A 26,030-nucleotide genomic window follows, 5' to 3' on the forward strand; every position below is an offset into this window, starting at 1 on the left:
TTCATAATGTACATTAATGGGCTCCTAAAGGCTTTGGTGGATACGAAGGTGGATTATCTGTATATGGGGGCAGGGCTTTTCCAGTCCTGGCGTACGCAGATGACACCATGTTACTAACCCTCCAGGTTCTGATTTCCACCTACGCAGCCTTTATGGAAAATTTGGGGCTTAAAATGAACACCAAGAAATCAGCTGTAAAGAGCTGTAATGAGTTGTGTGGGACGTAAGAGGTTGGCGAAGATGCACCCAATGCTTTGTAATGATGAGGAGATTATCCCCAGAGTCAAGGAGTTTGACTATCTGTGGGTTAGATTCTCAGAGTCGCTCACAGAAATTGCCCATATTAAAAAACAATCAGCTAAGCTGAGTCAGCAAGTGGGGGGGGGGGGTGATCTCACGCTTTCTGTCCCACTGTCAGGGACAACCGTTAGAAGTTGTCCTTAAAATCTATTCCGCGCAGACGAAAGCTGTGATTTTATATGGAACAGCATTGTGGGTTTTTCAGTCTGCACGCGATATCCAGGTGAAGGAAAACATCTTTTTTCAGAAGGCTTCTGTGACTTCCGGGTTCCTCCCTCTGTATCTCTATTCATAGAGACTTGGGAATGGAATTCTGAGAGGACCAGTGGGCTCTGGCCCCCATAATATTTTGGATTCTGGGCAAATGAATGTGCCACCCTTTGCCACTTCAGAATCAGGTCATTAACGGCCAGGGATGGTTGGAGAAAAATCCTGTGGCTTGACTATATTGATAAAGATTTGTCTCATGGTAACATCCTGGTCCTCTCTCCACCAGATGCCCTGTTGACCAAATCTTATATGAGTTGTTATAAATATATCATGGGAGAGTCTACAAAAATGGGCAGAGGCAGAAACCACGGTGTGGCAGGAAGCGTGAAGTGGTGGGGGGGGGGAGAAAAGGCTGGAACCTTACTTGGTTGGAGGCAATTAATAGCTGAACTATTTGGGCCCACGCATGAAGAATCATGCGATCGGGATTCAACAGGTACCACTGGGAAGGAATCCCTATTGCAGGAAGGGGCAAAAGGAAACGAGGGGGGAGTATACTTGGAGGGGGGTTGGAATGGGAGAAACAGTGGACTTGAATGAAACAATGCGTAATTGTACTATTATTTGCACTGTAAATTGGGTTTGTTTGTTTATAATAAAATCAATAAAATTGTTTTAAAAAAAAAGTATATCATGGGAGAGGGAATTAAAGCAAAAAGGGCCTTTACAGAGTTTGCAACTAATTCTGATAAAGAGCATGCAGTGATCAGCCGGGTGAAAGAGATTCAGCCCTACTTAATTTGGGCTCCACAAAGAGAGATCACTGGCTAATCATACGCGTGAGAATAGACTGTCTACAGCTGAGGGGTACCACAGCCAAGCAGAGTGGGTACCCTGATTTGGCGGGTTGTCCAGCATGCGGTGGTGTTAAAGAGGATATGTTAATTTGTTATTGTTTTGACCAGGCTATCAGAGTATCAGACAGTCAACCTTACTGCTGGTCCTACGGGCATCAAACTTCTGTTCCTATAGGCCGGCAGTTCTATTCCTCTGACTGCTCACTCTGTTTTAACAGCGTGGGTATTTTTATAATTTTTTAAAAGAGCCACCCATTATAGAAAGGGGCTGTTAACATAACTGACCTGAAATTAATAGCAAGTCATCACAAATTCAGATGTAGTATTGGGCCTAACGAACCAGGGGCATTATGTTATTCCTTCTCTCCATTGGCTGTTGCTTCTATGAATGTTTACAATGGAGGAACTCGCCACCATGCACTGTACCTAAATTAATTTGTATGGGATTTTATGAATTGTTTGTATTATGTTATAGTATTCTTCTGGGATTTTGGACTTCATGAATTCTTTGTATAATGTCATCTTTTTATCTCTTATTTTGAAATGTGCCTTGATTGGTTTTTTCAACTTATGATTTTATGAGGGAACGGGAATTTTATCATTACTGTGTTTTTGTATTTTGTATGTGTTTGATGGATTATTGGATCTGAATAAACATATTGACTGACTGACATTGAGGCTCTTAAGACAGTCTCCAGGGCACCTTCTGCCCGGGCAGCCCTCGGCTAAGGGCCCCAAGGCAAAGGGCAGCTCCCAAAGAAGCAGCTCCAGTCTGTGTTTACCCGTGTTCACCTGGGAAGCCTGCTGCAGTCAACCAGCAGAGACTGACAACGTAAGTGTGGTCTGGGTGGGAAGTACAGTAAAGCCACACCACTCTTATTACCTACTAGAACATATATCATTTCTGTCAGTCATCATATATCACATTTAGCTCACTTGTGTTAGTGAGCCATATTTTGCATTTAGCCCACTTGTGTTAGTGAGCCATATCTTGCATTTAGCCCATCTGTGTTAGTGAGCCATATCTTGCATATAGCCCATTTAGCCCATCTGTGTTAGTGAGCCATATCTCGCATTTAACCCATCTGTGTCAGTGAGCCATGTCTTGCATTTAGCCCATTTGCTTACTGAGCAATATCTTGCATTTAGCCCATCTGTGTTAGTGAGCCATATTTCACATTTAGACAATTTGTGTTAGTGAGCCATATCTCGCATTTAGCCCATTTGTGTTAGTGAGCCATATCTTGCATTTAGCCCATCTGTGTTAGTGAGCCATATCTTGCATTTAGCCCATCTTTGTTAGTGAGCCATATCTCGCATTTAGCCCATTTGTGCTAGTGAGCCATATTTTGCACGGACAGACCGCGGCACACAGGGAACACATTACCACTGGAAGAACTTGTAGGGGTCATAATTGCTGCACACCAGAATGTACAACAAGGGAAGGGATATGGGCCGCATTTAGTTAGAACTACGGGGGTAGGAAAGGTACTGCCACTAACTAACCCTACTAAAAACTCAAAAATCTGCTATACCATCTCAAACTCTGAATTACACATAACCATACATCTACAGCACAACAAACTGCATGCACTTCACAACAACGAAACAAACCACACATAGGCCCTCATTATGAGGGACCCGGTCAGGGAAAAAAGTACCATTAACAACGGTTACCGGCACCTTTTCCAGACCGGATCACTGTGAGTCTGCCGGTGGGGGCTGTGAACTACCGGCAGGCCTGACCTGTGGGTAGTTCAGGCCCCTACCGCAGAAAAATCACTGAAGAACAGGCAACATTACTAACGGTGCTGGTGCTTCAATGTTCCCATTCCTGTGGAGCCCTATACGACTCCACAGGAATGGGAACTTACCGTTCCTCCACCGCCCGTAATATCCTGGGATGTCAGGCGGTGGAAACGGAAAGCTGAGGTTGCTGGTAGGGCGGCGGCCTACCGGCAACCTTAAATGAGGGCCATCATCTTGCCCAACACCACATGGCGGCTACCAACCGAAAACCACACCTACGCTCAGTGAACAGTGTCACTGAACTGAAGCTGCCAACAGCACATCAGAGCTCTCTTGCTCTTTTTCGGCTTAATTCTACTAACTTAGCTGCCTCCCTCCTTGCTTTACTGATCTGCTAGAGCACCAAGAGACCACGCAGGTGGCAACACTGTGTGGTATAAGAACCTTTGTCATAACATAACATACATTTTGATGCGATTGCCACTTTGTAGCAGAGAGCATTTTGACATTTGGGAATGGGCTGTTGCTCTTCTACACTCCACTATTCTAGTCGCAGTTTACAGTACTCTGTGTACGCTCATGTGCACTTGGGACAGTATTTACCATCACAGCCCGATTTGCCAAGGGGTTCTGTGTACTGTCTTACTAGCTGGAAATGGTCTTTCAATGTACTGAGGTACACTGGGATGGTTTGATGTAATCCTTCCAGCTACCAAATAGCACAGGTTCACAACTTTTTGACAGCCAATGCTGTTTTTGGCTTTTGGTAAAATAATAATGGTAATGGTGTCTTTTTTTTGTAACATTATTATTAAAATCATTATTAAAATATGTGCTACAGTTTGGGCTGCCTTTTCATTTCCTACCTTTCCTACAGCACCATTACAATATCGGGTTTCGTGGCTGTTTTGGTGGAGATATTTAACACCAGCAAAGTGCTAACTATAGCTTTTTTTGACATCGTGCACTTTTCACATGGGACCCAGCTCCTGTCAGGTGTGAACTGCTGGGAGGGGGAAGGCCAGCTTGGGCACTTATAGACATTTTAAAAAAGTAAGTCCTAACCGTAGCACACTTTCAAAGAGTCTGGTTGAAGAGAGGACAGATAAAGCAGCGTTGGCCGTGACGGAGGATCGAACTGGTGGCACTTTAGACATATCACAGTGTACTGAATTGCCTATGACAGACTATAATATTAAGAAGTGCAGTGCACGTGATTTGAGCAATCATTTCTCCTGAGCTTGGACAAATCGTTCTATCAGGTTTCACTTGCCCTGTGTAACACTATGGGCCTCATTACGAGTATGGGTGTAGCCATGCCGCTTTTAGCGGCATGGCTACCCCATACCGGGTACCAGGTTCCAGGAATAGGTCATTACCAGGCCATGCCGACTTTGGCGGGCCCGGTAATTCCCATTCTGCCGCCGGAGTCATTTTTTTTCCGGCACCCAGCAATGGGGATTTACCAGGGCATTACAGCCTCGGCTCATTGCCAGGTGCCGGAATATATTACTCCCCATTCCCATTTGAGTCCCATTGAACTCAATGGGAATGGGGAGGACGGATACACCGGCACCATTCATGAATGATGCCGGTGCATCCGTCAAGGTCTGCGAGCAGGTACCTTCCCGCCCGCCAGGTCAGACCTGGTGGGCGGAAAGGGACCCGCTCGCAGAACTCGTAGTTTGCCGGTCCGGAAACAACCGGAACCGTTGTTTCCCGACTGGCAAACTTGTAATGAGGCCCAATGTAACTCCGTTGAGGGAGTGTTTAACAAACCAACAATTAGACAAATCTTGCACAGAAGAGGCTAGCAGGTCGAAATGGAGGCTGGCAAGTTGCTGAGTTTACACATAGAAGGATTTAGGGAAAGTTCTAGAAGCATTAGATTTTGTATGAGGAAATATTTGGTAGTACAAATTGTTCTAACAACATATTTGTAACTATTTAGCCTAATTAAGAAAGCTTGAAAGGTGTCCTTGGCTCTTTGCTACTAACATATATGTAACAGTCGTTTGGGTTTCAAACACACGTTTATGCTGATGATACACACGTTTATTTTTCATTTCCCATTTTCTCAGAACCTTTACATTAGCAACTTTCTCTGTGTCTTCCTGCAGTGGAGTCTTGGATGGCATCTAAACTTAACCCCGAAAAAAACAATATTTCGTTTTTTCCAGCTACTACAACTATTGCTTGTCCTAACTTTATTTAATGTCCTCGAATTTAGTTTGAATATGTCCCCTACTGCACACAATCTTAGTTTTGCATTTGATTCAGAACCTAATTTCCAAAATCAGATTAGTTACTCCTGTCTGTTGTTTTCAATCATATAACATTAGAAACATTTGTCATCTGTTAACATTTTCTGCAACTAAAACTTTGCTTTTGACTTTGGTAGTATCACATTTTAATTATTGATAGTGTATTCACAGGTTTGCTCCTCGCATTTCTTTGCATCAACATTCTCGCTCATAACGTTCTGCTTCTTTGTCCCTTCTTAATGTTGCCCGTCCTCCTCGTGCAGCCTCTCGTTTTTCTTCATTTCAACTTTTAGCTCCTAAATTATGGAATGCCATTACTTAAACACAGTTTAAAACATGATTAAAACAGCATTTTTTGACTTTAGCCTTTTCTTAAAAAATGTAACTATGCTTTTTTGGAAGGTTTGGCTATAGCTGTCCATTTTTGTATTTCTTTATGTAAGAATTTTTAAATCTGTTGATAATTCTGTACTGGTTTTGAATAATACTTTGTTCAGCACTTTTTGGATAAAAGGGCTATTAAAATTCAATAAATTAAATGAAATGCAAACTAGACAAACATAGCAGTTATCACACATAGTAGTTTAGTGCACGTCTGTTCCCATTGCTGCTGTTTGTTGCTTTTGTAATGTCAAAAATGTATTTGCAAAGTAAAACACATACAATAAAATAAGGCAATTAACAACAAGGCCATCCCCTCTCTTGCTGTTATCACCTTCTTCTTTGCCTCTTTTGGTGTCACTGTTAGGCAAGAATTGATGTAGTAACCCTGTGGGAGACTACAGAACACTTGCACTCTTGGTATTAGGTAACCCATCTTTTGGTATAGGCCTGTACTACATAAGTTGGTAGTGTGACTGAGCAGCCAGGCTTATCTCAAGAGGGGTAAATGTGAGCTGTAGAGCTGTAGCAATGAAATCCACAAATACAAGTAGCCAAGTAACACTTACACTCAAGGTGTGTAGTTATACATAATTATTTATTTAACAGTAGTTTTTAAATAAGCATTCTTTAAAAAGGGCAATGTAGGTAACAATCAAATATACTTTACATTACTTTCCCAGAATCAACACAAAGCTAGTAGATACACTTTAGAGATGCTTTTACACATATACACTTCCTCCACCTTGAGGTGACTTCACTAATTAGGACAGTAATGACATTTGTGTATCACTAGTACACTTTGCAGATTCTGAGGTTGGTAGAAAGGAAAGGTTAAGGGAAGGAAAAAGGTTAAACAGGTTCTCCGAGCATGTGAGCACGTACATCTTCCAATGAAGTCTAGACAAAAACCTTTCTTAGCAATAATAGTTAAAAACCAAGTTATCACCTATGAGGAACAGTTAATATCAAAGTCAAGTGGACTGCAGGGAGCCAGGACAGTCAAAGGGCCTCATTACGACCCAGGCGGTAAGTTACCGCCTGGGCCGTGACTTTACCACCATGGCGTAAACTACGTTTACGCCATGGTGGTAGGCGGACTTACCGCCCCATTCCGACCTAGGCGGGGCGGTAAGTCCCCAATCCCCATTTACCCTTCCCCATTCCCATTTTTGCCCCATAGGGCATAATGGGAGTGGGGAAGGCGTTAATTACGCCACCGTAAATTACGGTGGCGTAATTAACTCCATGGTCCCTTAGCGCCATGGATTTTAACACCTGCTAAAAGCAGGTGTTAAAAGCGCCATGGCGCTAAGGGACCTCGTAATTGGCGGTAAGGGGTCGGCGCAGCTAACGCTGGCGTAAACCCCTTACCGCCAGGGTCGTAATGAAATTGGAGCACAGTTTATGGAGCTGAAGGCACTTCTTAGATAGCAAAGTCTTGCACAAAGTTAGAAAGTTTGTTGAAGAAAAATCACTGTAGGGTCACAATCTATTACACTTGTGGAGGGTAGAGCTGAAAGCAACTTTAGCAAAGTAGCTACCGCAAGTCCAAACTGGGAAGAGCAAAGCTACAGACACTGAGGTAAGACCCGAAGTCGAAACAGTACCCATAGGACTCCACAGGGATGGGAACACTGAAGCGCCGGCACCGTTACTAATGGTGTTGGTGCTTCAGTGACATTTCTGCCGGTACAGGCCTGAACTACTGGCAGGTCAGGACTGCTGATAGTTCACTGTCCCTACCGACAGACTCAGAGTATACCGGTCCAGAATAGGTGCCGGTAACTGTTGTCACTGGCACTTTTTTCTGACTGGCATGCTCACAATGAGGGCCAATATCTCGCGTATACACAATCTTGGATTTTTCTCATGATTTTCAGAAATTCATGAGACTGCCTGCAACAAGTTTGTGCTGTGGTGTTTCCAGCATCTGTAATCTGGGCTGGAAACATCCCTCATTTCTACTTCATCTTAATCATTTATGAAGTCGGAAAATTGAGACAATTTCCTCGGTGTGATTTCTGTACACCAGTGAATAATAGTGATGTACGTTTTCTTTTCATATAGTGCCCGGAAGTTCTGGAGGTCACATGCTTGAAAGATTGTTTGCAGGATTGCAGAATTCACCACTAGTTCCACAAATTCCTGAATATTCTTCTGAAGTGTCAGGTAAACTGGTTACTGTATCCAGACACGCTCTATCTTCGTCCGAGACAAGAAGAGGGCCTCCCTTAAAGGGAAATCCTTCCATTTCAGTGTTGTATATTTGGATCCTGCTAGGGTAAGTTCTGCAACCTTTGGCTCTCCAGAAGTTTTGGAATACAATTCCCATCGGCCCTAGAGAGCATATTCAGTGGGGATGGATCATGGGATTCATAGTTCAACACATCTGGGGATCCATAGGTTGCTAGGGAAAGCTTTGTGCCCCCTTACTTGGCTCCTCAAGGAACATTTCACTACCTTGCAGTTTATTCCAAACGTTTTGGCTGTGAGATAGCCCATTAGAGTTGGTCTTCCCAGATGACCTAGTGGGTTGGGGTGGGACTGGGACCAATGTGACTGTCTTTTGTCAGGTACTGTGGACCAAGACAAGGTGACCAGGTGATCCTAAGCATACCACCCCCAAGTAAAACATCCACTGGCTTGGGGTGGCACCCAGTCACCTGAGACATCCTCCTGACAGTGCCCAGACTCAGGCAGAGGACCTCATCATCCTTGTTAATGGACCCTGATTAGGTACTGCTTCCACTATTCTGTACTGTCTCCTTTCTCTATAGCTATTTAATTAATTCAACAACAAAATAATCTCTCTTAAAAATGAGAACTTCCTGGCCTCATTTAAGATTGACACTTTACTCCCCATCCTCAAGAAGCTCACTCCTGATACATACAGTCAGTCCATTCAACTATTGCCTAGTCTCCATTCTCTGTCACTAATCCAAAGTACTTGAACTGGTGGGCTCAGATAACCACCTATATTGAAGCTAATGATCTACGTGAACCCCTCCAAGCTGGGATACGTAGCCACACCTCAAATTAAATTACAATGAGCCACACATACAATATTCTGACCGGGGCTCATCACTCCACACTTTCCTCCATTCTCATCCTCCTAGTCCTCGCAGCAGTCATTGATAACACTATCAAATTGTTACGATATTTAATCTGCGATCCAAGACATTGCGTTTGGATGGACAGTTTCCTGTCTGTTCAATAGCTCATTCGCAATCTCCTGGAAACACTGATTGCACCAACCACCCAGTGGGAGTTCCCTAATTGTCCACCATTTAACACTTTTCTTCACCCTCCTCTGTGGGAAAACTCACTTTGCCATTTGGCTTCTTCTACCACCTATTTGCTGGTGATACTCAGATCTTCTAACCCTTTTCCACCTTTGCACAAACCTCACTTCTTGTAACTCTTACTGTCTTCTAGACCTGCCACTGAATGGCGCTTTGTTTTCTTTTGCTCAATTCCTCTAAGCCCATGGCACACCAGGGCCCAGCTCTCTTGATTTCTAACCTTGTCTTTCCCATGATTTTCTTTCACCATATCCCAAGATTCGCAATTGTAAGATTCTCTTTGACCATAGTCTAAATCTCCACCAATTCATAACTTTCACTGCACATGAGACTAAGGGGCTCATTACAAGTGCCCCGGTAACCCACCGATAATGACAGTGGCATACTGGGGGACTAACGTACCATCATCAACCGCTCGTTATCCTGGTATTACAGGGATATTACGGATGGTGGAGACGTGGGTAAATCCCAATTCAAATACTCCATGGGATGGGGATGCCGTAATCACAAGCACCGGTAACAGTGGTGCCAATGATTGCGCCAATTGTCTGTCGGTAGAGGCCTGAACTACCGGCAGGTCAGGCCTGCCAGTAGATCACAGCCCCTACCGGCAGACTTGTAGTTTGCTGGTCCGGAAAGGTGCTGGTATACATTATTGCCGGCATCTTATTTCCAGACCGGCAAACTTGTAATGAGGCCTTAGGTCTTACCTAAATAATTTCTGCAAAATCCACCCCACCTCACCTTTGACTCCATTAAAACTGGGTACTCAATTGACGACTGCAGAACCAGCCTTCTCCTGAGCCCACGTCCTCTATTTTGGGCCCTTAACAAATTTGTAAACTTTTCATCCCGCATGCTGTAGATCCTCCCTCACTCCTCTACCCCATCGGCCTACTAATTACATCAAGGCTGCCTCTCAGTGTATCACTTAACACTTTTTAAATACATCCTAGTAGCCTTCAGATCTATTCATGGCCTTGCCCACCATATCTGTACAACTTAATCTCTTGTTACTCTTCACCTTGCACCCCACGCTCTAGCGCCCTACTCAAGTTTGATGCTGCCCGCCGACCCGTGTGCTGACTCTTGCTGTCTATCCTTTTCTCTGGTTCCCAGAAATAAAAAAATGTCACCAATATCCTGCTTCCAAATCTGTCTATGAACTGAGTATCCTTGCCCTGGAAATAGACCCTGCCCAAACACAGCACGTTCACCCCTCAATCACCTCTCCTTTTTTTATTGTGTTCTCATTCTTTACTGTACTGTATATTTTAACATGATCATTAGAGGGCAACGGTTGTCCCGCTATAGTTCAGATAAAAAATATTTGCATTGACTTTTCTGTAAATTCTATGGCTAATGACTTTTGACTCGCTAGACGCAGTTGGAAGAAATATTTAATGTCATTTGTCTGGCATGGGCCCCTCCAAGCGGGTCATTTTGGGGAATATTTATTAACCGGTTCCAAAGTTATTGAGAAAACAAAGAAAGTTGCCCCCATTCCTTTTCCCTAAGAAAAACTGGTGCTTTCATTGAATGATCGTTCTGCGAAAACAGCGAGAGAGATTTGCACCAAATAAAATACAAGTTGGGCATAAAGAAGCATTTTCCTTATATATTCCTTATTTTCATTCGTGTGTAAACTCGTCCAATAGTTTAAAAAACATTCAACAAAGATTTGGGTGCCCTGGTTCAAAAAACATTTGTATATCTCCCATAGTGCATTGCAGCAGTGAGGCTTTTCAGAAATCAAAACCCACTATTATTTTTGGCTCACTGTGAGTGATTTCTGTTGGGATCCTACAGGAAGCTGAAAAAGAAAAAATGCCAAAACAAGATTTGGAGGGGCAAAGGGATGATGTCACATTATGTTAGAGGTGGGAGGAGAGAAAGAGGACCACATGTCGTCGGAGAGTTTGGAGTGGGGTGGAGAACCCATTTTGCAGCTGAATGTTTTCATCTTACTGCAGGAATTTAAAACATGTTAGGGAAAAAAAATGGTCACTGGAAACTGCATGTGAACAAGGATAATAGGAGAGGGTCAGGGAAGATTTACACAGAGTAGAGGAGGAGACCTAGAAAGGAAGACGGGTGCACATGAAGAGAGGCTGTGAGGGTGGGCGAGACATTACATTTTTAACCATGTTCCCATTACCTCAGTAATCAGCAAGTAATGCTTTATAGCTGAAATCACCGGAAATGATTTCATTGGGAATACAAGGTTGCAATCAGGTGAGCGAGATTATGCTACCGTGGGAATTTTCCTAGGGAAACTAGTGCAGAAACAAAAGAAACAGTGGCAAAAGCAGGCAATGCCTTATTGGTCCATGCACTTTTAGAAGTGATTATGCGACCGAGACAGTGACCATAGCCAGTGAGATCAGATAATTTAATACTGCAGGGGATATGGGCCTCAGCTTTATGCCCAGACCACTAAACAGCCACAGTCTTTTAGCCCAACAGGTGCAACAGGGACAGTGGACATGGCCAAATGCCATTGCAGGTGGGCCACAGCCTTTTTTAATAGTTGGTGCAACATGGACAGTGCCCATGGAGAAGATGTAGCATAACAAAATCCTTAATATTAAGTGGCAAAACTTGATCTAAGACAGAGTTAAGATGTTTCGATTCACTGCAACAAAATGTAGAAAATCTGACAGGTGTGGAAAGTGACGACCATTTTAACTCAGATCCCACGGTCCCCCGTTGCGCAGACCATGAGCACATTCGGGAGATCAGACCAGGGGCAACAATGATATAAAAATTGACATCATAGGGGAATTTCCTAGGTTTTGTTGTGATGAATCGGATCATTTTAGCTGAAGTTTTTCCACCAGATTTATATATAATACATTATTTATATTTTCAATCTGCATTTTCCATACCTACTTTAGAGCTTACTTACTCGGATTGCTCGACTTTCTGTTTTTTTTCTTCTCTGGAATAGGGAGTCATTTTGGATATAATCAAACAGCGTTGAGGGGACTGCAAACATTTACAGTTCCGCGAATGCATTTCCCTCTGTACTATTATTAGATTTGGTGTTAAATGTAATTCTAACCTGAAACCTTGTGGACCCTGGTTTTGAAGTTCATTTACGCCCAATAAAAAAGCAAATCATAAACTCCACCCTCCATGCCCTTACATCTAATCAATAGCATCTCACTTCTTCCCCGCTTCACCTCACAAATACATAAAAAACTGAAATCATGAGTAAAACATTCTATGCATGTTTTTACTCATGGTGCTGTTTGAAAGCAGGAACAAAAATGACTCCTATAGTGTTTGTGATCCAAACGCTCATCCTCCTGCTCTATAAATAAAATACCATGAATGTTCAGAAGACCAAAGAGCCCCAGGGAAGCCATTTTGTCCTGTTAAAACCTCAATTTTCACCACACCAGATTGCTTAATTGTTTAGCTAAATAACAAGCTTATATTTTCATCATTTGGAAACAAGTCAATCCACTGGCGGATTGAGTCGCAAGCAGACGACACAAAGTCTTTGTTGAATATTCAATATTCTGGTTCTTAGAGTAAAAAGATTAGCCAACCTCGTACAAGAAATCCCAGAGACTAACCATGGAACATTTATTTAACAGAAATATAATAATTTTGATAATTTTGCAATCTAAAATACGGGTTTCTAGATCCTATGTAAAACCAAGGGACTATCTTTTGTAATGTTCAGAAGAATCTTTCCTTAGTAAAGTAGAGTGATTAGCAACATTTTTTATAGTTGGAGTTTTAGAAAATGTTAACTGGGTTATTCTTAGATAACAAATCATTTCTATATATGCAGTGGACGTTTTCATCTGATTTCTTGTGGTACATGATATGCTGCCTTACCCCTCCTCTGCTGGATGGCGGACCGATCTTCGGATGATGGAGTACGGTGACCGTGCCGTGCTTGGTAAGCATTTACAGGCGGTGTGGTTGGCAATTTTGATCATCACAGGTTCCACTTGCATGAATGGAACTGAAATTTCAAACACCTGAAGAAGAGATGTATAAATCAGTAACAGTGCCTCTGAAAGTGGCTAATATTTCAGTGAAATTCGCGCCTCACATGTGCTCTTTTTTTAAAATCAGGATTCTTGCTAATCTGTGTTTTCTGGATCTCGATTACGTACTTTTCACAAAAACACACATCATCACTCCACTTTACTAAGATGTAGCTTCAAAATTGAAAGCTCCTCAATACAGCAGGCAATACGAGTTAAAGTCTCATCATAACCTCAGACATCAATTTGCTTTTAATTAGAGAAATCAGGCTAACTCCTGACTAAGCCCCCATATGCAAAACCATGTTCCACAATGTCTGGAAATACTGGTGGGAATATCGCCTGGGCCTTGTGGGGTGATGTACAATCCCACTCAACGAAGAATAGCGGGTGAATCCAGTAGCTTCCTGTAAATTCATTGTTATCAGATTGATGGTTACTGAGATCAATAGTGCCCACTTAGCTAGAGGTACTTATTTAGAACGCCAGATGGACAAAGTGGTCTATCATTCCGGACCTGAGCTGAAAGCAAACGCTATAGTTACAATAGGCTAAAGTGACATTGAATTGGCATTTACTGTTGCAAAATACAACAGTAAGTTCATAATCTCTCTATGTGACTCACAAGAAAATGCATCAAAGCTTTCCTGCCATTCATACCATAACAGTTACTTGCTATGGGTTTTCCCATTGTGTCATATGGGGGCACCGGTGAGTCACATGAGGGGACAATAAGACGGTACCTAGCCGGCAGGGAAAAGATTCCAGTTGATCCGTATCATATGATCTGCATACCCTCATTGCACTAGATATCAGTCTTGATTCTCTGGTACGTATAGCACTCCATCTCAATGGAGCATAGCCGTATCCTTCCTGTGGCACAGTCAACCACCCGCAAACATCTACATCAATTCACTACTTAACTTCATATCGCACAGCATATCTGCCACGAAAGAAATTTGGGCCTGCTGGGCATATATTCATTCTTGTTGACTCGTCTACTCCACTGACAGTCTATCACAGCACCCATCCACTAACCACATTGCCATTGGTCGCAAGCAGGGACTTAGCCACACCTCCCTACCTTCGTTCTGGCTAAAATGCACAAATGCACATTCTAAAAATGCTCCTTTCAATTCTCATATCTCGGACTTCGGTCCTCCAAGGGTGTTCACCCCACAGCGTTTTGATGGCATTAGGTACTATAAAATTGCCACATCATAACTTACCTGGATCGTCTATCTTCATTGGAGAAAGTTGTCTTGCAGGTGCCTAGCCCCAGAGGTGGATCTACTAAAACAGACACTTGTTGCTAACAAAGTGGTCAAACACAAAATACCCCTGTGCTTCCATCTATCCTTGCTCTCGTTCTCCCTCCTGCTTCTTGAAATGGGTGGTTATGATATGATATGATAGGTTATTTATAACGCGCTTAATACCCAGAGGTTTCTAAGCGCGGACCCGGGGACCGAACCTTTGTTGCTCCGTGTCGTCTTGCTTCCAAGGCAAGCACGTTGCCCCGGAGCTATCCTCCCTAGACAACTTTTATTTGTCTGCACTCCAAGTGAAGCCAGGGTCTTTTTAGATATGATACTCAAGTACTAACAAGCTACACGCAGTCAGTGATGTGGTGGCATTATAGATAGGGTCTATGACATCTGTCCCAAAAACCTGTTTCACCTCTACAGGAAAAGTGTTCCTTAGAACTCAGTGCTCCATGACACCTTCAGGCTCATGCAAATTAACTCAGAAATGCAACCCTGATAACGACCATCACACATCAGATGTGAACTCCACCCATTGGACTAACTGCTCATCTGAAAGAATACTAAGCTCTTTTCTGCAACTTTGCGAAAAGCACAGGGAAGGTCAATCAGCACTGCAGCCTGATCACTCTGTTGTTGGCACTATACCAGACTGCTCTCTCACTCATCTGGGTCTGAACGTTCAAAACTAGTGTTACAACTTAAACGAAACATGCATGGCAAAGCCAACATTTGTTTCCATAGGCAGGCCTATTAGCTCTAGAGATATAGTTTAAACATTATAACTTCTATCTATTGGAAGTTTAGACAAATCATCCCAATAAAACGAATGAAGCACTAACTAAAGTTACTACTAAAAACAAACACATATTTTGCAGCTATCTAGGGGTAGAGGGTCGAGAAAAGGGGGGGTTTGATTGTCAACATTGTTTTACTCTAAATTGTTTTAGTTTTTATGTTTGGGGTTTTAAAGAAGTGTGATTTTGGACCACGTTGGATATGATGGCTGGAAAAAAGGTATACTTACTCTACAGCAGTGGTTGGGAGTAATGATATATCATTGGGTTATATAATCATACAAAGAGAAACCAGACAAGGCTGCCCTTATCATCTCTATTTGTTGCACTTGCAAAGGAGCATCTGCCCCAAATAATTATAACTAATAAAGACATTAAGTGAATGAAAATCAATGGTGATGATTATAGTGTAAGTCTCTTTGCAGATGATCAAATCCTGGAATCAAATCTTAATTCCAGGCCCTTATTACAGTAATGCATGATTATGTAACTCTCTCTCTCTCTCTCTCTCTCTCTCTCTCTTTCTCTCTCTCTCTCTCTCTCTCTCTCTCTCCCTGGATACAAGATAAATCTGGGCAAATCATTACTGTTGCTAATAGTCATACCTCTAGAGTGGCAATGGAAGATTTGTGAGGATTTCCATACACATTATGTGAATATAGAGTGAAAAGCCCTGATTGGGGCAGGGGGGATGAATTAGAAATCACTTGAATTATTTGCATAACATTAATTGTCCTCCCATTTGGCATAATATCAAATTAGATTTAGAAAGATGGCACCAAACTTGTTATCATGGTTGGATCATCTTAATGTATTGAAAATTATTGTCATTCCCAGAAATCTCTCCTGTTCACAATGTTATCAATAATGCCACCTAAGCAATCTCTTGATGAAATAAAAATAGCATTTTTAATATATCTTTGGAAAGATACAAAACCTAGAATGTCCTATATTAACTCAATTAAACCGAAAGAATCAGGTGGGATGTAATTTCCTGACATAGAGGGATATTACCTTGCGCCACAACTTCATGTGTTATGTGATCATATGAGACGCTCTAATAATAAGCAATGGGTGAAATTGGAAAATAAGGTACTTTGACCAATTACGGTAGCTGAATAGTTGTGCTTCAATATCTTGGGCGGCGATAGATCACATAATATTAAGCATCCTTTGGGAAATATGGTGAATACATTGTCCTCATGCCAATCACCATTAAGTTGTGATATTGAGGAATCGGGTAGATTTCCAAATGGGTCCAAGGCAGGTTTGGAAAACGTGGGACAACTATGGAAAGGAAACAAGTTTATCAATAGTTTGACACTAGAAAGGGAAATAGAGACAAGTTATCAGTTATTTTTATGTTTATAATAGAAATGTATATTTTTTTAAGCCATGTGGAAGCCTCACATTGCAAGACATCTTTTGGGAAAATTCTAGACTCGTATCCAGGGAATAAGGGATGAATTCCATTATATGTAAGATGGTGATAAAAGTGGAAAGTCCAGGATACTCCACCTGTACCCAGAAATAAGTGCAGGTTTCACATCAACGTATATATCGGATAAGCTCTGGCTTTGAATGTGTGATAGAGCCTAGTGTTCCACATTATTGCGTCAATTTAAATTACATAAGTTCAAATTGTTACATTGTGGGCAGTTGCTTCTGAGTAAATTAGCAACATTTTATAAAGGTAGAAACAATACATGTGTTAGAGCCCAAGGCCTAAATCCAGTAGTGGTGGCTTGACATGTCGTGATGCAATTGAGTCTTTCTGACAATATACCCCTTAAGAGTACAAAAGGACAGATTGGGGTGAGTACTGGCCGAAAATGTTTGTACACCGTGGTACTCAGACAGCTGGCTCCAAGAAAAAGTAACCTAGTATTAACGATAGGCTTCAAACACTGTTATCTCAAAACAAGATGAAGAACCGATACTCACAAGCAAGAAATCAGAATGGGACTGAATAGTTTCAAGCTAGATTGGTGAGTATCCTGGAACAAGAAAGGCAACAATTACCAGGAGGACAATAGAGCAAGAAAAAAATAAGAACCAAACTGTATGTGCTTACCAATTGAGTGGACAGGATAGCAATAGCAGAGGTGTTCTGGGGAATGAAGCGGTAGTCCGGGAAACACAATGTTCTGTTTCCTATACCCGCCGGCACGAGGATGCCTAAAGAGTCTTTTGATCCTTGCGCCGTTGCACAAATGTCCTTTGATCCTTGCACCGATGCGCGACAGTCTTTGGGCAGTAGAACAGTGAGGACGTAGCACTGATGATAGAAGAAACAATCCAAATGAATTTGGTCTTGGCAAACTGGAATGACGTGAAGAAGAAGACCAGACAGTCCGTGAAAGTTCTGAGGTATGCAATAAACGGGTAAGACGTGAAAAATGAGATGAATGCAGTCAGTGGCTTTTTCGGATCTAGCAATGAGCAGGTAAGACTTGTGCGATGAGGCAAATGCAGCCCGTGGCCGTTCCGGGTCTAGCAATGAGCAGGTAAGTCTTGTGGGATGAGGCGAATGCAGTCCGTGGCCGTTCCAGATCTAGCAATGAGCAGGTAAGTCTTGAGGGATGAGACGAATGCAGTCCGTGGCCGTTCTGGGTCTAGCAATGAGCAGGTAAGACTTGAGGGATGAGACGAATGCAGTCCGTAGCCGTTCCGGGTCTAGCAATGAGCAGGTAAGACTTGAGGGATGAGACGAATGCAGTCCGTAGCCGTTCCGGGTCTAGCAATGAGCAGGTAAGATGAAGGCAATGACAAGAACAAGGCGAGAAAGTCACAAAGAAGGCAAGGGATTCAAGGAGCCAGAAGACAAAGTTTTGCAAATTCAGAAGCACCGCTGTGCGCGGGGGCGGGGCTTAAATACCAGTCAGCTGACTGCACACATAACGCAGTTTCATAGGCCTGAAAGTCTACGTGAAAGCAAGAGGCGCCAGTGTCTCCAAGGCAACCCATAGCGTTTCCTGAAAGGAAGCGAGTAAAAAGACGAACTATGCTTCCGAGGAGTTAAAGAGCGTCCCGCTTTAGAGTGAGAACTGTACACTCTACTGTGAATTCTGGTATTTTTGTCCTTATGCCGGACCACTTTATGATCAGACAAAGAGGCATCTAATGGAACCCTGACAACATGTTAGAGAGGATGTTGAGAGATGGGAATCTATTGGCATATGTGGTGGGTCTGTCAATATGGATAAAGTGCACAGAATGATGGACGAATTTTGTGTATTGTTTGGATTACCACTAGAGGAGGAGGGTGCACTTAAACTTCCACATATGGTAAATCATATGTCACTAGGTGCGACAGCGTGCACATCACCTGCATGAAAAAAGACACAATTACTTTATGTAGTGGATACATAAAGCTACAGAGATATATTAGATGGAAATTTCAACTCCATGGCTACATGAGTTATTGAATGATATTGAGCAAGAATGGTTTCTGTTCTGGTCCACATATGGATGATGTCGTAGATAGAAAGTAATGTAATGACAGGGCATGATTAAGAAAGGGAAGTTTGGATGGATCACTGTTTGTTTGTTTGTATTTGACCTTAAAGCATCATCATGGCTCACTGAGAATGATTTTAGAAAATGCACCCCTAGCTACTGTCTGGCTTTTATTCTTGTGATATTTGTCAGTCACGTTAATGAAGGAAGGTCATATTTGTGGAAAAATGGGAAGAGTGTATATTTTTGTGAATATTAATTGAGGCATAGCACCAGTTAATTGTTACGTAAGATTTGGACAAAACTATTTTGGTTTTACAGATTGATAATATCTTATTGCCAACCCTGTTTGGAATGATTATATACGGGACATAATGGACAGACCTATGATTATAGCTGCCCAATATTGAGGTTTTAAAAAAAATATATTTATGATTGTTCATCATTTTGGAACTACTAGAAACATAGATATGGAGATACACTGTATTCTTGGATCTAACAATATCGATATATAGGGCAACTTAGGATAGTGAGATAAAAGCTTCAAATCTGTTTTATTGTTCACCTTATGTGTTGTTCATTTTTCAAGTTTCATTGATTGTATGTTTTCCTTTTGTTCATTTTGAAAAACAATAACAAGAACAATAACACATTTAAATAAAAAAACATTTCTACTTGTCTTTACGTTTTCTATGCCAAAGAACATACATAATAGGACCAGCTAAGTGCTTCAATTCCGGACTACACGCTGAAATATAGTATAATTAGCAATCAAGTGGCTTTAGGCACTCTTGGTTTAGACATGTTATTTGCGAGAGGCGCTTCTTCATAGTTGCAATTAACTACCATCTTTCACATGGAGGTTTTTGCAGACCGAAATACCTAGTCGAAGTCAACTTAATGGGCCTCATTATAAGTTTGCCATTCCAGTAACAATGGTACCGACAAGCTTGCCAGTACTGTTGTTACCGGACCAGTAAACTACGAGGTCTGTGAGCGGGTGCCTTATCGCCCCCCAACAAGATCAATGGGATCCAAGTGGGAATGGGGAGTAACATTTTCCGGCGCCTGGCAATGGACAATTACCGGGTCTGCCTGGGCTTAAATGCCCCGGTAATTGCCCATTCCCGGGCACCGGGAAAAAAATGACTCTGGCGGCAGCCGTGACGGTTTCACCGCACGGCTTCCACTGGAGTCATAATGAGGCCCAATGTGTCAATGGTCATGCTGCTGGAATATGTTTATTCCTCCACAAATGCCAAGAACTGGGCTACCATACATTTACTTTCCACAGTAGTCTTGTTTTCCCTCATAAACATGGCTAGCTCCCCCACTGTGAGCCAAAGGCAACAAATGTATGTTCAAATAAATACATTAATTCAGGAAATTGCTAGCTCGCCAAGAACGCATACATTGCAACAAAAATGTGAAGGCCCAGCTGATTTAGGAAAAATAAATGAATGGGTAAAACCCTGCAATGAGCCTGCAAAATATTGTGGTGCTTTCTGAAAATGTCTTAAATATTTGTATTTTTGTTCCCAAGTTCTTCAGATTGAAGCTACGTCATTGACTGCAGTAATTGCCAGAACTATGTATATGGAATGGTGGTATAAACACTTTGAGGTTGCAAGTCCTTCTCTTGGAAGAGTACACAGAATAACACGTACCGTTCCAGCCTGAACATTATGTAATACTTGCGGAGATAAAAATGAGTTAAGATGTGTTCCTTTTTCCCCTGGATACCATAATATATGGTGCATTGACACTATTTTCATCGCCTCATAAAGCAGGAATTCAACTGCAAAATGGAAACTGGCCTCTGAAATTACGAGCAAAAATGTTCTTTCCGACTGTGTAGAGACCATCAAAACCCAGTACACACCTGGTCTCTCTATATGCACACACTGGGTGCTCAAATAAAATCCCCAAACTTTAAATATACAGGTATTATTTCCATTTGTGTGTGGCGTAGGAAAGGACACCAGATATCTTTTGAATTAAAGCAGGGCATCACTAAAGATGATTGAAAGGAAGAGCAAAGGATTGGATGCAGGGAATCATCTTGTGAATTGTGGCGGTGGCCCGAACACGTGATCCGAATGGTGGCTGGGTGAAGACTTCAGAGATATGCTGCATTGAGACCTAAGGTGCCACGAATGTCATTAGCATGGGCAAGTGACAGTATAGATATCAGTGCTCATTCCCATATACAAAGTGCCTTAAGTGGGCCGGGGCCAGCCGCGGCTGGGCCCCAGCAGTCTCCAAAAAGTGGGGCTGAGGCGGGGCCCTGCCGGGGCCCCTGGTCCCGCACCACATTGGCGGGACGCATTATCCCGCCACGGCCGCAGCCGTGATGGTAGATGCGCCTGCCAGTTTAACGTCAGGCGAGCTGACAGAAGTGCCAGCCAGGCACACCGTCGCTGAGGCTGGCTGGCACTTGCTTGCGTCAGCCACTGTAAATTCCTCTGATGATCCCTCATGAGAGGGGTCATCAGAGGACGTCGCGGCTCCTTGAGCTAATATGCAGATTAGATCACGGAGTCCGCGGGTGTCGCGGCTCCTTGAGCTAATATGCAGATTAGATCACGGAGTCCGCGGGTTCGCAGAGGGTGAATGACGCCTCGGGCTCTGTGATCTATCTGCTCTGAGCAGAGATCACTGAGCCCGAGGCGCCTTTATAAAAGATGCCTTGAACTGTGTACGTTTCAAGCCATATTTTATAAACTTAGACATATTTCTATGTTTATAAAAGACGGCTTGAAACGTACACAATTCAAGGCATCTTTTATAAAGCTTTGTCGACGGACAAAGCCACCTTGGGTTTTGTCCGTCCTCAACGCTTTATAAAAGATGCCTTGAATTGTGTACGTTTTAAGCCATCTTTTATCAACCTAGAAATATGTTACAAATGTCTATATTTATCAAAGGTGGCTTGCAAAGTACACAAACGATAGTAAGGTAAGCACACAAGTGTGCATAACTTACTATGGTTTGTGCACTTTTCAAGCCGCCTTTTATAAATATAGAAATATGTAACATTGCTATGTTTATAAAAGATGGCTTGAAAAGTATACAAACCATAGCAGTATGCATACAAACATATAAATGCTCACATACATTTATATATTTGTTTGTGCACCTTACTATGATTTGTGCACTTTTAGGCCACGCCCACAATGGAAGCCACGCCCCCAAACGAGCCCCCCCCCAACTGCCCCTCAGTTTCTTACCCCACTTAAAGCACTGCATATACATAACCATGCTATGGCATGCCACTGTGGAATTTATAACGGAACTCAACACCTGGGACCTATACATTCACAGAAATCTTACCCGACCAGCAACATCATGATTTATTTCAGGCACCAGAAAGATACTGGCCCTCATTACAACACCGGCGCTAAACCATGGCGCTTTTAGCACCATGGTTGGTGCCGGTGTTGTAACGAGTCTGCCATGGTGAAATGGGGAAATACCGCCCCTTTCCAAGGTTGGCGGGGCGGTATTTCCCCATTTCACCATGGCCCTTCCCCATTCCCATTTTTGCCCCATAGGGCTCAATGGGAATGGGGAAGGCGGCAATTACGGTACCGCAAATTGCGGTACCGTAATTGCCCGCGAGGTCCCTTTGCGAGTCCCGCAAAGGGACCTCGTAGTAAGGCGCTAAGTGGTTAACGGCACCGCAGCCTTTCATGGCGCCGTTAACCACTTAGCGCCTGGGTCATAATGAGGCCTAATGTGCTCGCAACCAGAATCGAATACATCGGAAAGAAAGAAAGAAAGAAAGAAAGAAAGAAAGAAAGAAAGAAAGAAAGAAAGAAAGAAAGAAAGAAAGAGCAAGAGCTAGATAAGCCACAGACATTTGGCATTAAATCCCAAGTGGGTCCATAATGTTATATAAAGCATTCCTGCTCACACTTAACAAGGTTTTACATCAATGTGTTGCCCCGGAAGGCTGTGACTTATATATGGAACGGTAAAGCACTTCAAGATATCGGATAAAATGGGCAATCCCAGAAACGGTATTACAGTTTCTTTTTTTTTTTGGTACGAGATATGTCGCCTTGCGAAAAAAAAGAACCGCTGTTGAGAAGCGAAGGTGTAGACCTGCACTTTCATTATTGGCACTTCTGGACGAACCATGTGTATGTTAGGTTGTAGATACTTATTTATTGAATGATTTTAAATGCAGAGCTAAAGTTTTACTTCCTGTAATTCTATGCGATAATAAGTCAACTTTTGTTTTTTCTCTAATGTATCTTATGATATATTGTTTTAGTATGTGACTATGTGATGCTTTTATGGGAAATGAATGTTAACCATAGTATAGCTTCACGATTTGATGAATTGAAATAAATATATCAAAAAATAAATAGTGATTTGGGGATCTTCATCCATAAGATTATGTGAAGAAGGAAATATTACCTTTTCATTCGTTCTTTCTCCTAATTTGGCATCACTTGCATGAAAAGCTCTTTCCCCGATAGTCAAGGGGAGGGTGATCTGTATATAATTGGGAAATAGTTACACCTATCTGATGAGGACCACTCTTCAGAGAGCAGCTGTGACAAGGTCATAAGCAGTACTCAGACACAAAGGTGCAGTGTGTACGTTTATTTCAGAACCAAAATGCTATTCTTTTCCTAAACCTACAATCACCAGACCTATTCTACACAAGAAAGTCAAAACGGTGCTCGTCAGGATGTCTAAACATAACTAAAGACCTTGGTCTGAAATCCTGCTCTAACCTAGACCCTTTCCCTATTTCTAAAGACAGGCTTTTGATAACTGACCATGATAAAAGGTTGGCTGCTGGCTTCTGACCGCCCCAAACCTTTGTCTATTTACCATAGGCCCTCGCCTATGTGTACTGTTCCAGGCAGTTTGTGTCATACTGGAGTGCCGCCCCGCGACTCCAGACAAATCACTCTACTTCAGAATCTGGGGTGTTATCTGTTTTTTCCCTTCAGGGAGATTTTTGTCTTTCTGTTTGTTCAGACTCTTCCCCACTCTGGCGCTCCCCTCACTCCCTACTCCTGGATTTGTTCACTGAGTCTCTTCCCCCTCTGGGGCTCAGCTCCTTCTTAATCCCCCACTCTGAGGTTCTTTCCACATTTCTCCACCGTGGGATTTTCCTCCTTCTACGCCTCACTCTATGGTGGCGTGTATTCCTTCTTTCCCCACACTGGGGTTCTCCTCTTTCTCACACCCCACTCTTTGGTCTTTCCTTCCGCTCGTCATTCCAGTTTGCCTCATCTCCCCTCTCCCCACGCCAGGTTTTTTCTCTTTCTCCGCTCTGGGGCTTCTCTGTTCTCTCCCTACTCTTGTCTCATTCACTCTCTCCACTCAGTGGCTGTCTTATCCTCTCCCCATCCCGGGTTTTTCTCTTTCTCTCTCATCTCTCTACTCCAGGTTTTGTCACGTGCCCCGCTCTGGGACTTATCTGTTCTCCCCCCACTCCAGGGTTTTGTCTCTTTCTCTCTACCCATTCTGGGGCTTTGCCATTCTTTCTGCGCTTCGGGGTGGGTCTCGTTCTCTCCTCCCACTTTAAGGTTTCTCTCTTCTATTGTCGCACGTCTTTCTCTGATCTATCCCTGTTTAGGGGTGTGTCTCTTCCTCTCTCCCATCTCTGGGGCCTCGCCCCACTCACCCCACTCCGGGGTTTACCTCTACCTCTCCCAACGCAGTGGTTTTTCTCTTCCTCTTTCCCCACGACTCCTGGGTTTGTCTCCTTCTTGCTCCCAATTTCTTCCTTCCCCGCTCTGGAACTTTCCTCTCCCTTTCTCGCTTTGCTGCCCACCTCCGAATTCTCTGGAGCCACTGTGTACTTGCTTGGCCCTCCTCTCACTACGGAGCAATTTACGCAACTCATCAACTTGACTCTGCAGCAAGTGGCTGCGGTACTGCTCCTCCATTCGCTCAGTGTGGGAATGGGCAGGTGACCTCTTGTCGGGCTTTCTCACGACCCTCCGAAGTACTTCATTCTCACTCTCCTTGCCGGGGCGTAACACTTTCATCTACTCTCCCTCTGTGATATGATATGATATGATATGGCATTTGTAACACACCTATACACAAGTGTTTCAAGGCACGACGAGGCAGGGAGGGGGTAAGAGGGGGGAAAGACAGACAACGATCCTACTAGGCCAGGTGTCATTCAGATCGCGCAAGTGCAGGGGTAGGGGGAAGGGAGAGGGGGAAGTGCTGAACAGGGTAAGTAGAATAAAAAATAAATAAATAAATAGGGCCAGCTGGTGGCAAGTGCAAGGTAAGTGCAGACAAGTGCTGGGAGGGGGGGGGGCTGTAGGGATGCAGAGACAGTCCCGCAGTGCAGGGGTTGCCAGGGAGGCAGTGCAAGTGTAGAGTGGCTGGGCCAAGGACCGATGTCGGTGAGAGTGGCCCAGGTGCAGGTTCAGTGCAGTTTCAATGAAGAATTGAGCAGGGGAGAGGGAGAGAGAAAGCAGAAGCAAAGAGGAAGGTTTTGAGGTGCTTCCGGAACCGAAGATGGTTCTCCTCAAGTTTCAGGGAGGCAGGAAGGCTGTTCCAGAGGGAGGCCCCTGCCGCAGAGAGAGATCTACCTCCAGCTCGTTTCTTCGAGAAGCGGCTGACCCTGAGGGAGTTGGAGACAGATGAGCGAAGGGCTCGGGAAGGAAGATATTTAGGAAGAGAGAGTTGAAGGTATTTAGGCCCCAGAAGGCCTTGTGGACAATGCAAAGGGTTTTGAACTTAATCCTCGCAGCCACAGGGAGCCAGTGTAGAGATTTCAGTCCTGGAGAGATACGGTCCCTAGGCTTGAGGCCAAGGAAAAGTCTTGCAGTCCTGTTCTGGATGAGTTGCAGAGGGCAGAGAGTGGCGGCAGGCAGATTAAGATAGAGGCTGTTACAGTAGTCCAGCTTCGAGAGAACCAGGGCTCTGGAGACCGTGAGCTTCTGGGGGAAGGAGAGGAAGGGAAGAATACCTCTGAGGAGGTGCAGCTGGTAGTGTGACTTCTTAGAGACGTCAGATATATGAGGAGAGAAGGAGAGTGTGGAGTCGAAGATGACCCCGAGGTTTTTTGCCTTGCAAGTAGGAGCAGGAGGCGGGCCAAGAGAGGCTGGCCAGAGCGCTGCAGGGAAGGAGGGAGTGGGTGTGCCGATGAGTAGAATCTCAGTCTTACTGGCATTAAGGCAGAGGTCATTGGCGGCACACCATTCCTGGATAGCAGACAGACAGTCGGAGATGAGGGAAGGAGAGGTGGAGGCCGAGGGTAGCCTGAAAATGAGCTGGGTATCGTCCGCATAGCACTGAAAGTTGGGCCAGAGAGTGGCGATGAAGTGGGCAAGGAGTGCCAGATACTGGTTGAACAACCAGGGAGAGAGATTAGATCCCTGGGGGACACCACAGGTAGAGAAGAAGATGTCAGAGAGGAAGGACCCCAGTTGGACCTGGGAGGGTCA

General features: G+C 43.5%; 1 protein-coding gene across 1 annotated transcript in view; it reads right to left on the minus strand.

Annotated features, from left to right (window-relative positions):
• VEGFD (vascular endothelial growth factor D) overlaps positions 1 to 26,030 on the minus strand; it is a 442,197-nt gene that overhangs the window by 153,641 nt on the left and 262,526 nt on the right. Inside the window, exon 4 of the mRNA XM_069637174.1 lies at positions 12,919 to 13,064. Coding sequence (XP_069493275.1) covers positions 12,919 to 13,064 — 146 coding nt within the window. The remainder of the gene's footprint in view (positions 1 to 12,918; positions 13,065 to 26,030) is intronic.

The sequence above is a fragment of the Ambystoma mexicanum genome, chromosome 7p, assembly GCF_040938575.1.
Source record: "Ambystoma mexicanum isolate Mex_15411 chromosome 7p, UKY_AmexF1_1, whole genome shotgun sequence".
Classification (NCBI taxonomy): Eukaryota; Metazoa; Chordata; class Amphibia; order Caudata; family Ambystomatidae; genus Ambystoma; species Ambystoma mexicanum.